Below are 13,160 nucleotides of genomic sequence, written 5' to 3' on the forward strand. Positions count from 1 at the left end.
TGTAAAAATGAAATGCATACTTATTCTGACCTAAGAATTATGCTAAAAATATGCATGTATGCTGCTAAAAGTTATTATATGTAAATTACACAAATGGTTAAAACCTATAGGCTTGAAGTCCAGTATAAAGCATATAGTAGAGTTACACATCTACAATAAATTTATTTATTACTAAGCATTTTTGAGCTGCACTGTGATATATCACAAAAAATAATTCTGAATATAAAGTACTTTTACACTGTATGACATGACCTCTGTAATATTGCTGTACAAATGTATAAAATTATACATGAATTTCTGTCCAGAAATAATTAAATACATTCTAATGTATGTACAAACATTCTAATGGTACCAAAAAAGTAAGAATTTTATTTATTCATATATTTATGCATATATTTATTCATATATATATATATATATATATATATATATATATATATATATATATATATATATATATATATATATATATATATATATATATATATGATATATGATTTTATGGATAATGTTTTTGAAAGCGTATACATATACACATATATATATATATATATATATATATATATATATATATATATATATATATATATATATATATATATATATATATATATATATATATATATATATATATATATATATATATATATATGTATACGCTTTCAAAAACATTATCCATAAAATATATCCATTAAATATAGATAATGTTTTATTATATTTTGGTTATTAAGTAAAAAAAAGTGCTAATTTTTAATACACTAAGTCTAAGTTTCAATTTAATGGTAATAATTTACTTCATGGTTTCCGCTACATTCATTCTTCCATGGCAAAATTGATCCCGCCACGGCTACATTACAGCTTCTCATTCAAACATTCATTGTGTTTTTGTTTTTTTTAATAGCGGGTGATAATCGCACCAAAACATATTAAAAGGTAAGTGAATTATAACAGCGCGACCTTTTCTGTAACCGTAGTGGGGCTGTGCGTTATTTATTTAACCCTTTAAGGTTACGTGCTGACTGACTGACTGACAGATGCGTGATGCGTAAGGCCAGCAAACACCATGTATAGCGATTTCACTTTACTTCAGGACACATTAATACCGCGCCGTAGGTCTATTGGAGACATTCATAAATATTCCTAGCAAATCTAATAAATGTTGGAGACATACTGTACTTGTTACATAAACTCAATAAATCGCACTTCAGTAGCGTTTATTTGAGAGCGCACAAGAAGATCTGCGCTTGAGCAGCGTATATATGAGGGGGTGTGCAAGAAGTTTTGGGCATGAGCAGAGGAAATTGGCGAAAGCGATTCATTTACACTAACATGTATTTTTAGAATGAAAATGATTGACGTCCACACTGGCGTTTCACCTAGCGTTTCTGAAAAGCTCTCAGTCCACACTACACCGGTAAAATGCGCATCAGGGGACTACACACGCATATGCAGACGTCTGAGCTCCAGGCAGTCAGCGGGTGCTATGAGCACACCTACCTAGGTAAGAGCAGCACATGTTGGACAGTTAATCAAGGATCTACCGCTGGATGACCTCTCATATCAGCCAGGGTGATGTGAATGAGGCTATAAATTACCCTATAAATTACCCTGTTGCCTTTGAAGATTTACCCGACGTGTCCTCGGGAGTTTGTTTTCTATATCAAACTTGCGAAGTCTGAACTTACAAGGAAAGGATGCTAGACTGAACTTTGTGTACTTAATATTGAGGAAAAAGCCCCAATTAGATAGGTAAATGTCTGCAACCACACCTCCATAAGCAGCCAAAGTAACCCCCAACTTCACTTAGGTCAATGGCTCTGTCTGATACAAAGATTTAATGACAGTGATTGTGTGAGTCTTACAGCATCATAGATGATCTCTACAGGCTGTGAGTGCACTCTGAGGAGCTGGTCAGCAGTGCTGTCCTCTGGATTGATCTCGAAACGCACGCTGAGCAGAGAAGAGTCTGAATCCCCGAGTGATGCGATGAGGGACGGCACTTCACCCTGCTGCTGCAGACCAGTCACATACCAGTGCTCCAGCTTAGCCTCCACCCTGCGCAACACATACACATTATTGTACATATGGTTTACGAGGACTCTCTATAGGTGTAATATATTTTCTACTATAAAAGTACTTAGAGGAGTAGAGAAGTCAAATTTAAGCAATTTTCAACCATTTTTAGATCCATTTTAACATTTTTCCAGCACTTTACAAGTGTGGCGAATAATATATTTACATACACATACTGTACATACTTCATAACATTATATGTGTTATAGTATTGTCTAGTATATAATAGTTTTCATTTTATGCAAAAGCTAAATTTTTCTTTTAAATAGTTATTTATCATTTACGATTTAGTAACAAATTATTATGAAAGCAACACAATTGCATTTTCAAGTAGTTTCAAGCACTTTATCCAAAATCTAAGCACTTTTTCAAACCTTGAAAATACTAGATAAAAATTCAAGCGTTTTCAAAGAATTCCAGCACCGGTAAGAACCCTGTACTTATCATATGGCCTAACCCAACCCCAACCCCTAAACCCAACCTCGAAGCCAATGTCAAAAGAACCCGCCAAGTATGATTTTTAAGTGTTTTGAATTACGAGGACATAAGGCATGTCCTCATAAAAAATCTTAATAAACTACAACTAGGCCATACCCATGTCATTATACAACTTTGTGTCCTCGTTAACCATATAAACAAGTACACACACACACACACACAAATACTTTATATTTAGCCCTATATATGTATATACACCATCAAGCATATGACAGGTGTGTTTTATGGCTGCTGTTAAGGTATACATGATGCAAACCTGATGGCCTGTGCTCCTGGCCTCTGTGAAATGGACGTACTGAGGTCAATCATTTGCACTTTGAGGATCTCTGGAACTCCAGGCTCCTCTCTGAATGTTACCGAAGTGCTGAGCAGTTTAAAGTTGACAATCACAGCTACATACTGCACATAAATGCACATTCATATGTTTGAGTGTTCAGTCCAGGCTAAGAAAGATATACATGAAATTTTATGTTTTACACATCTTTAGTTTTTTTAAGGTGCAACATGTTCGATAAGACATACTTTAAACGATTTGCAAAGGTTTTATAGTTTAGCACAATTAAATAATTTTTATTTGGATCCTTTTTTTAAAAATGTTGTTAATTTTAGTTTTGTTTTAGTTTTTTAAATGGTTTTGTTAGTTTTCATTTAGTTTTTATTCCGTGAAAAAAAATTCTATTTAGCCATTACATGTTTGGTTTCATTTTTAGATTTAGTTAATTTAGTTTAACAGAGGTAAACAATTGATTTTTTATTTTATTGCAGTTAAGAAAAATATTTTTTGAGCAATAGTTTTAGTCTTAGTTTTACTTTAATTAACCGTCCTGCACATTCAATAGCACACACACACATCTTCCACATGTGCTTTGAAATATTTTTTGCACCACTTAGTTTGTCCACAAGATAATGTGAATGAACCAGGTATGTTTCAAAGTCATAAATAGAGTCCCCCGACCTTTGAAGGTCCCATTCATTTCAATCCAATCAATTTAATACACATTTATAGTTGTTATTCGTTCATTCATTTTCTTTTCGGCCTAGTCTCTTTATTAATCTAAGGTCGCCACAGCAGAATGAACCGCCAACTTATCCAGCACATGTTTTACGCAGCGGATGCCCTTCCAGCTGCAACCCATCACTGGGAAACATCCATACACACTCATTCTCACACACACACAAACACACACACACACACACACACAGAGAGAGAGAGAACATGCAAACTCCACACAGAAATGCCAACTGACCCAGCCCAGGCTCAAACCAGTGACCTTCTTGCTGTGAGGCGATTGTGCTACTCACTGCAGTACCGTGCAGCTCTATAGTTGGTATGTTATACAATAATTATATAGCAACAGAAATTAAACAATACATTCATTTAAATCGATCAGTGGAAACTGATTTTTCCTTAATGTTATTTATAAGCGGTAACTGGTGCAAAAAACAGCCACATATCAAATCAGGCCATCTGTAACTCATCTGCTTGTTTTACACTCTTTGGCCATTAGGAGGTACTGTGTGCAAATAAAGCCATCTTTTCTGCAGAATGCTTTACAATAATTTATTTGTGTATATACATTAGATTAGTCAGTAGAGCCAGAGCTGAACTTAAATGGAATTAGTTTATTTGATAAATAAATGTAATAATAAATATATTAAACAAACTTTCCAAAATAACAAGTATAATGTTCCTAGGGGCAGATTTTACTGGCCATCCTTTATTAACCTAATGCCTACCTATTAAATGCCTACCTATTACCTTATAAGTGCTGAATTCCCAATAAAACAAAAGTGATTCATTTTAAATTCTTTATAAAATATATCCAGCGAATAGTATTTTGGCAAAGTATTTGGAAGTTGAAAGCTCATGCTCATTTTGGAAAACTGAAGATGAAACCCTGATTCACATATTTTTCAGAGTGAAAACACAAAAAGCTTTTGGAATAGCTTATATCTTTATAAAGGTAATTACATTGTTTCTTGCAGCCCCTTTCAACTACAAGATATTATTTGTTAATTTAAAGGTAAAACCGATATACCAGATGTATACCAGATATACCAGATGCTTAAAGATTTGTATGGAAAATATTTTATTCACAATCAAAAATTCTCAAATTTGCAGCCTTCTTTTTTACATTTTTTAATTGAAATTGATGTTTTTAATAAATCTCTTAGACTGGTTAAAAACAAGAAACGTGATAGATTCTTGGATTCTTATGATAAATATTTTGGAAATATCACGGATACACAAGTCCTTCTTTCCTCCGGCTGTATTTGCGTTATTTATGTATGTCTGTTTTTTCCCTCTTTTTTTTTTCTTTTTTTTACTGGTTTATATGGGCAGCAGCAGGTTACTATTACTGTCGTTTTTGTGTAAGCTCGAATCTTGCATGTTTGTTATTCGTCAATTAAAAAAAAAAAAAAAAGATTAGTCAGTACCAAAGCCAAAACAGGACCTAATCAAGAAAAACATACAAATATTTACATTTGTAGCTGAACTTTTGTAGTTTGTATTTTTTTTTCAATAACTCATTTATATTTTAATGTATTATATTTCTACTCCTAAAGATGTTAAGGTACCAACTTTACATTTTTTTCCAAAAATGATGGGCTTTATTCACTGAGAAAGGATAAAATATTAATTTTCAAAAGGGGGTGTACTTATTTATGTTGAGCACTGTACTGCATTTTGATCAGATTTTCATTAATATTTTTTTTATTTTGTTTTTAATTTATTTTAATAATATTTTTGATAATGTGTTTATGTAATTATTATTTATAATTACTATATTACTTCAAAGCAATTATTAATTGTTTGATCATTTCATTTTTACTAGTCTGCATTTATTCATCCAAATAAAATTGTATTATGTATTTTGATCTTATTTTTACTTTATTAATTGCATTATTTATTATCTACTTTTGTTTATTCATTAACTTAATTAATTTATGTATTTATGTATTATTTATTTACTAAACATTTCTTGAAATTATTTTTAAATTAATTTCACTTGCAAGAATTAGCAAAACAATGGTGACTGTAACAGTTCCTCTCCAGTGTAGCAGATGTATATTTTCCACTCACATGTTTCGGTAAGGCAAGGTTATGTGAGCTCCCGCTGTAGCCAATGGCTGTATAGAGCTTAGATTTCTCTTCTGCAGTCATAATGGAATCAATACCTGTGAACACATTCATGTACTTGCATGTAAATGTGATGTAAAATACAGATTCAAATAGAAAAGTTGAAATAGAAGAGGTGTCCAAACCCATTCCTGAAGGACCACTTTTCAGGTGAGTTTAGCACATGAACCAGCTCGGTCCGAAGACAGACTAGAAACGTCCAAACAACTTGGAGCTGAATTCCACTAAAAATTGGCCCTACAACAGCAGGTTTGAGCTCCCCTGATATAAAAGTTTAAATCCTCACTCTCAGGCTCTTTATCCTCCTCTTCCTCCTCTTTCTTCTTTCCTTCTTTTTTGCCAAAAAAACTGCTGAAGAAACCTCCTCCACTCTGTTTCTGAGTGGCAGCCTTTTTGGCAACCAGTTTCTGTCCAGACCGAACCACCTGTGGAGAGAGAACGAGAAGTTACTATACTATATTATATAATAAAATCAGATTATTAGTACTTTCTGTTCTGCTACATGTCATCTCACCTCCATCTGAACCTGCTGTCTGGCCAATACAATGTTGAACACATCCAGGCCTTTCTCTAGCTCCTGACAACAACATGAAAGATACATTCATAAACAATGGTGTACCAACCAAGCAGCAACCTCCCGCTCTCACTTGTGAAGGAAATACGGACGTAACTGAAACTGTGATTCATTGAAATTCCGCTAGTCCTGGCTCAATTCATTCATTCATTCATTTTCTTTTCGGCTTAGTCCCTTTATCAATATGGGGTTGCCACAGCGGAATGAACCACCTACTTATCCAGCCCTTCCAGCCGCAATCCATCTTTGAGAAACATCCACACACACTCATTCATACACTACCGACAATTTAGCCAACCCAATTCACCTGTACCACATGTCTTTGGACTGTGGGGGAAACGGGAGCACCCGGAGGAAACCCACGCAAATGCAGGGAGAACATGCAGTCCTGGCTCCATAATAGAGCAAATTTCTATTGAGCCCACTGTAAAAATGGTCAACTTTACAGCAGAAAAAAAAGGTTTACAGCCTGGTACAAAGAACAATTTCCGTTCATATAGCTAACATTACCCTTCGTGACAACTGTGAGGGGGTGTATTTTTTTTGGAACTCATCCGTTTCGTTTTTATTGAGTTATATTATGTCTGCATAATTAAGGGCGTGGCCACTTAGAGTGACAGCTAGGTCTCGCTGGTCGCCATCACTTCACCTCAGCTGATTACGGCTAATTAGCCGCTGAACTCGCCATTTACATCATATTTTAGGTTTGTTTTATGTGGCTTTATGCAGTCAATTGCCTTTTGGAATTATTTCTTATAATTATCAGACAATATGGCATGTTGTGTGCACTTAATTGTGTTCACAAACCATTTACATGGCCTCCATTTCCCAGGTGAGTGAAATTATATACTTGTATGCCATCTCTATAAATGTATTTGTTTTATTTAAGATCATTTATCATTTAAATTTTTCTTTATAACTGTAATACACTCCAGAATCTGACAGATTCTGAAAGAAAAAGTGAGGTTTAAAAAATATTCTAAGATTTTGACCCTATATGTGTTCACTGCAAGCAAGCCACTGCAGATTGAATCCATAGTTTTGGATTTGCCCATTTATCACTTCTTTTTGGTAATCAATTTTCTAATATTTCTCTTCTGTGACAGATGCACATCAATCCATGTCCTCTGGTTGCACATTTTGGACTTCCTCTGATTATTACATATTTATCTAGTGTACTGCAAATGCAGTTTTGACACTGTTAGCAAGACGATGCATTCTTTTACTATAGAAATTGAGATTTCTTTCATTCTTTTTTATTATTATTATTATTACTATTATTAATAACTAATCATAGTATTACCTAAATTCTTCTTTTCAATATTATTCTTTACTTAGAGTTTTTACTATCCGTGTATTATCATTATTATAGTAATGTTTTTCTTCTCTCAATATTCTCATTGTCTTGTCTGCTGCAAATTGTTTCCACTTCCTTTTCTTATTCTCCTTTTCTTCTTCTACTCTTTATTTTCCTTCCTTTTCTATTTTTTTCTCTCTTTTTCTAATTTTCTAATCATCATCATTATTAATATTATTTGTTCTCTTCCTGAAATCCCAACCCCCCCTCACCTCCTCACTATTATCATCAACATTATTACTTCTACTTTTGTTATCATTATTATTAGTACTGTCCTGACTTGTCCTGTTATGTCCTCATTATCATTATTGCAAGTATTTCTACCATTGTCATTATTCAGGTTGCTGTAGTTGTAGTAGTAGTCATAGTAGTAGTAGTAGTGGTTGAAGTTATAGCTTGGGTTTTTGAAGTAGTAGTTGAAGTAGTATCTGTAGTAGTAGATTCAATTCAATTCAATTCACCTTTATTTGTATAGCGCTTATACAATGTAGATTGTGTCAAAGCAGCTTCACATAAAAGGGCACAGTAAATAGGAACAGTGTAGTTCAATTTGTAGTGTTTAAGTTCAGTTCAGTTTAGCTCAGTTCAGTGTGGTTTAATAATCACTACTGAGAGTCCAAACACAGAGATGTCGTTGGTATAGTGGTATCAGAAGTAGTGGATGTGTAGTAGTGGTAGTAGTCGTTGTCTGTGTAGTAGTATCAGAAGCAGTAGACGTTGTTTTTGTAGATGTTGTAGTAGCAGTCATTCCTGTAGTAATATCAGTAGTAGATGTAGTAGTAGTATCAGTGGTAGTAGTCGTTGTAATAGGTTCAGTAGTAGTACACATTGTAGGAGTAGTAGTGGTTGTGGCTGTAGTAGCAGTAGTAATAGTTGTAGCATTAGAAACTCTCTGTAGTAGTAGTTGGTGTAGTACTTGGCATTTATTTTTATTATTATTATTTTTATTATTGTAGTGGTTGTTGTTAATGATTATTACTGTCCTTTCTTGCTTGTTTACTGTCATTATTACTATCATTATATCACTAGCATTGTTGCCACTCCTTATATATGTTACTTACTTCATTTAGTGACTGTCATTGTTCCTTTTGTATGTACTCTGACCTGTTTACCAAGTTACCTTTACATGCACACCCACGCGCGCACACACGCGCACACACACACATACACACACATACACACACACACACGCGCCGGTATTTGATTGTATTGTTGTTGTTTTTTGTATTTTTGTTATTGTTTCATTTTCTTTGTATTTGCATTATCTCAAATTGTGTACCTTTTGTATTTTCTAATAAAAAAAATTTAAAAAAAGAAATGAAGATTTCCTCCAACTTTTGACAACTGGAGGCTTCATTCATTTAGACAAAATTTGGTTTACAATAAATGGTAAGTCTAGTACTTCTCTGAGAAATGGGACCCATTTAGTTTAAAGAATGTGAGTGCTTCTACATACTGTCAGTCTAAGCCTTAGGGGTTTTCAATTGAAGAATACATTTAACTACTGTAAGTATACTGTATCTGTGGGTCATATGCTTATAAATTCTGTTTGTTGATGTGCATGTGTACATTGTACATGGACTACTTCTAAATATGAACAATCCAGGACTTCTTTTATACATAATTGACACTGTGCTTTTAAAATTTGTAATTATTTATTTATTTATTTGTTTTCTATTTATATGTTTTTTTTGGTGTGAAACTGTAATATAATTTTGTTATGGGGGAAGGGTTGGCAGTAATATTTGTTGTTTATTTTCTTGTAAAACTATCATACTTTTTGTTAAAGGCTAATAAACAGATTTTAGAAGATCATAATCAATTTTAAAATTAATCTATTCAATATGTAAAAAAATCTTTTTCTGAAAAATGAATATTCTGAAAAATAATCAGAAATGTGATCCAGATCTACAGTTAATACCTGAATCTGCTTCTCTGTGTCTTCTCGCACTTTTGCACTTTGTGTGAGTTTGACTTTGTACGCTGCTTTGTAAGCTTTAAGTGTGTGTCTGTGCTTCTTGATGTTCGTCCAGTTCCACATCTGGTTGAAGCGCCTGACATGCACTTCCAGTATACTGCTGATGCCGTATTTCCACCTGACCAATCAGAGAAGCCATGTTAGAAACACCAAGCTCGAATCAATCCCATAACAATTCAAATGCACTTACCATTGCTTGGCGTTTCTGTGGACTGGAACGTCTGGCCTAAACTTTCTGTAAGGGCCATTTTTCACCATACAGTCTATAGACTCCAGCAGATCCACCATAGACAGGTACTAGAATCAACCAATAAAACAACATAATATATCCTTCCTTTCTTTCAAGACCTGTTCTGTCTCCTCAGTCCTGATATTTACTGTATATAACAGATTCAAGCAAGTTGTGAGCAACAATTTACAATCTCTATTTACTGTATATTATGTATGCAACTGTTTATTACAGAGGAACAGTAAATTTTCCATAAATACTGCACTAATAATTAGATACTAGTACTTATTTCAATAGTGAGTAACTATTTTATTGTTACTGACAACAAATGTAACATTTTCGCCATTGATTTTTCAATTAAATATCAGCTATTCAATTTTCACTGTAACTAGTAAGACAAGGCAAGGCAAGTTTATTTATATAGCACATTTCATACACAATTATAAAAGCTTATAAAAGAATGAAAAAAGAAAAAGAAAGATGTAATAGTGTGATCTGCCAGACGTAACACAGTGGTCATTCAGTAAAGGCATAGCTAAACAGATGTGTTTTCAGTCTTGATTTGAATGTGCCTAATGTTGGAGCACATCTGATCCAGCAGTGGGGGGCAAAGTAGCTGAAGGTGGATTCACTCTGCTTTGACTGAACTCTTGAAATTTCTAGTTTATATGATCCTAAAGATCTGAGTGATCTGTTAGATTTGTATTCAGTGAGCATATCTGTACTGTATTGAGGTTCTAGGCCATTTAGGGATTTATAGACAAGTAATAATATTTTTAAATCTATTATGAATGTAACATACATAAAATGAATATACTAGTAGTCATTCATTCGGTTCTAATACATTTTTAGATTATCATAGTATGTATTTTTGCATACATAATGGAAAATAAGCTCGAGAAGCACAAAAATAGATAATAGTAAATTTTATGGATTACATTTTATAATGGCTTGCCATACATTAAGCCTGCAGTTGATCAGAAAATACAGTAAGACACTTACATTATGAACTACTGCATTATTACATTATAAAATTTACTTTTTCTGTTTATTGTATTTTAAAATGTAATTTATTTTTGCTGTCAAGAACCAAATCAAGGCTTATGCTGCATAACATTTTAAGAGTAGAAAGTAAAAGAAAAAAAGTATTTACAGTGCTCAGCATGAATGAGTACACCTCTTACAAATCTCATTTTAAGTGAATATTATCTATAGGATGCTTTACAATAATATATACGTTTTGTGCATATACACAAGTCAGTAGCAAATCCAAAACTGATCTAACAAAACAACTTAAGATCACAGTGCAGTGCAAAAATGAGTATTCCCAAATAAATATGTTCGGGGAAAATAATTAGGAATATAAACAGGAAAAATCTAAAGAAAAAACAAATTAAGTTGAAATTTTGTAGTTTCTGATTGTTTTTTGCAATAACTCATTTGAATTTAAGTGTATTTTCTTTCTATCCCTAATAACATTAGGTGACCACACTCTTATTTGAATAGATTTATATGTTTAAAAAACTGTTTTGTTTGAACTGTCCAAAATATATTGGCTATATTCACTGAGAAATTGATAAAAATATTAATTTTCAAAAGGGAATCTACTCATTTGTGCTGAGCACTGTAATTGAAATTAATGAGAATCTTTGCAACAACAAAAAAAAATAAATCTTTAAAGCCTTTATCCGCTAGTTAAGTGTTACGTCACGAGAAGCTGCTTCCAGGTCCAAGTGCTATATCAAACTGTATGGCGAGACTCATCAAATGATAATAATAAACGTTTACAAAGCGCTGTAATACTTTCGAAAATCACGATCATGTTAACATTTTGGTATTTGTGATGCAGCAAGCCCAGAGATTGTTGTGTACACTATGACTTTATATCAAATTCACTTTAAAGTGTGATATGACTAAAAAGCGGTCATAAACGAATATTTTCTCAATTCAAATGAGTGGCGGCTCGGACCCGGAAACAGTATTACATCCGTCACCAACACGTCACCACTTAATAACAAGCAGATTGCCACTTTTGCTCAAATCAGTGCATACTTGCTTTACAAAGTAATTATTTATTAAATAAATAAATAAATAACATTAGATAGTGGCCATACGTGTATACTGATATACAGTACCTGCGATTTGGTCATCTCAATTGCAATGTTCTGAACCTCCAGGTGCAGATTTGCTTTGGGTGACTTGAGCTCAACTTCGGCATTCGGGTTGATGCACATCCTTGCAGAGGCAAATATGGGTTTGAAAACTATATGAAGAAACATACGAGTTCATTATGAATCACAGTCTACTTTATAATGCTAACACTATTTTGGTCATAAATCCTTTAAAGTTCACACAACTTTTTTTTCTGTTGAACACAAAAGAAGATATTCTGAAGAAAGCTGAAAACCTGTTACCACTGAAGTCCATAGTAGGAAAAACAAATAATATGGAAGTCAACGGTCACAGGTTTCCATCATTCTTCAGTATATCTTCTTTTGTGTTCAACAGAAGTCAAACTGGTTTGGAACAAGTCAAGGGTGAGTAAATAATGACAGAATTTTTATTTTTGGGTTTCACTTTACTTTAACTTCAAAACAACTTAATTATACTGACAAGTTCGGTCCACTCATATGTATGGTAATTGCAACAACATATTCAAACAGTTTACCTTTAGTATTTGTATGTCATTATAATTGAAAGTTTGTGTGCTATAAAGAGGTGTGCCATGTGTGCAGTTTGAGATCCCATAGCCTGTATAAACAGCTCATGAAACAGAAGCTGTGGCAGGTAACACACACACCCAGAAGTGTAGTGATCACAGTTTACATAAGTGGAATATGATACATTATTAGTCATTTTTTTGCCATTTAATATTTACTTTACTATATAAAATGTAGTGCTCCCAAGGCTAACAACATCCATGTTGTTCTTTTCTGTCTTTCAGTCATGTTTATTATTTATAATCTTCCATTTTCTCTTCAGCAGAGAACAATATAAACACATACTAACAAAGCTATACTAAACAGCTCCAAGGCAGATAATAATAATACATACAGCCATGAACTTCTTGTGAATAGTACATACTGTATTGATAGCCTCGCAGTTCCTCATTTTTTGTGCTTATTCCTGCTTTTAGCTTCTCCTGCAAACACACACACAAAACAATTTCAAGATTCTGAGATGTTTTTTGATATGTTTAAATACGAATTCAAAAATGTTAAGTCAAAGTCGACTAGTTAGTAAGACATTTCTAATAGCCAAAATGCTTTATTTAAACTTCAATTCAAACAAATACCATTTTTTTTATGT

General features: G+C 33.1%; 1 protein-coding gene across 2 annotated transcripts in view; it reads right to left on the reverse strand.

The window, feature by feature from the left end:
* The window catches only part of vps13c (vacuolar protein sorting 13 homolog C), a 109,905-nt gene that overhangs the window by 75,606 nt on the left and 21,139 nt on the right, over positions 1 to 13,160 (reverse strand). For both annotated transcript variants that reach the window (XM_056461529.1, XM_056461528.1), the window contains 9 exons: positions 12,936 to 12,993; positions 11,987 to 12,114; positions 9,813 to 9,919; positions 9,566 to 9,740; positions 6,228 to 6,290; positions 6,000 to 6,138; positions 5,657 to 5,751; positions 2,828 to 2,970; positions 1,863 to 2,055 (listed from right to left, as the gene is read on the reverse strand). In XM_056461529.1, coding sequence (XP_056317504.1) covers positions 1,863 to 2,055; positions 2,828 to 2,970; positions 5,657 to 5,751; positions 6,000 to 6,138; positions 6,228 to 6,290; positions 9,566 to 9,740; positions 9,813 to 9,919; positions 11,987 to 12,114; positions 12,936 to 12,993 — 1,101 coding nt within the window. The remainder of the gene's footprint in view (positions 1 to 1,862; positions 2,056 to 2,827; positions 2,971 to 5,656; positions 5,752 to 5,999; positions 6,139 to 6,227; positions 6,291 to 9,565; positions 9,741 to 9,812; positions 9,920 to 11,986; positions 12,115 to 12,935; positions 12,994 to 13,160) is intronic.

Source organism: Danio aesculapii, chromosome 7 (genome assembly GCF_903798145.1).
Source record: "Danio aesculapii chromosome 7, fDanAes4.1, whole genome shotgun sequence".
In the NCBI taxonomy this organism is placed as follows: Eukaryota; Metazoa; Chordata; class Actinopteri; order Cypriniformes; family Danionidae; genus Danio; species Danio aesculapii.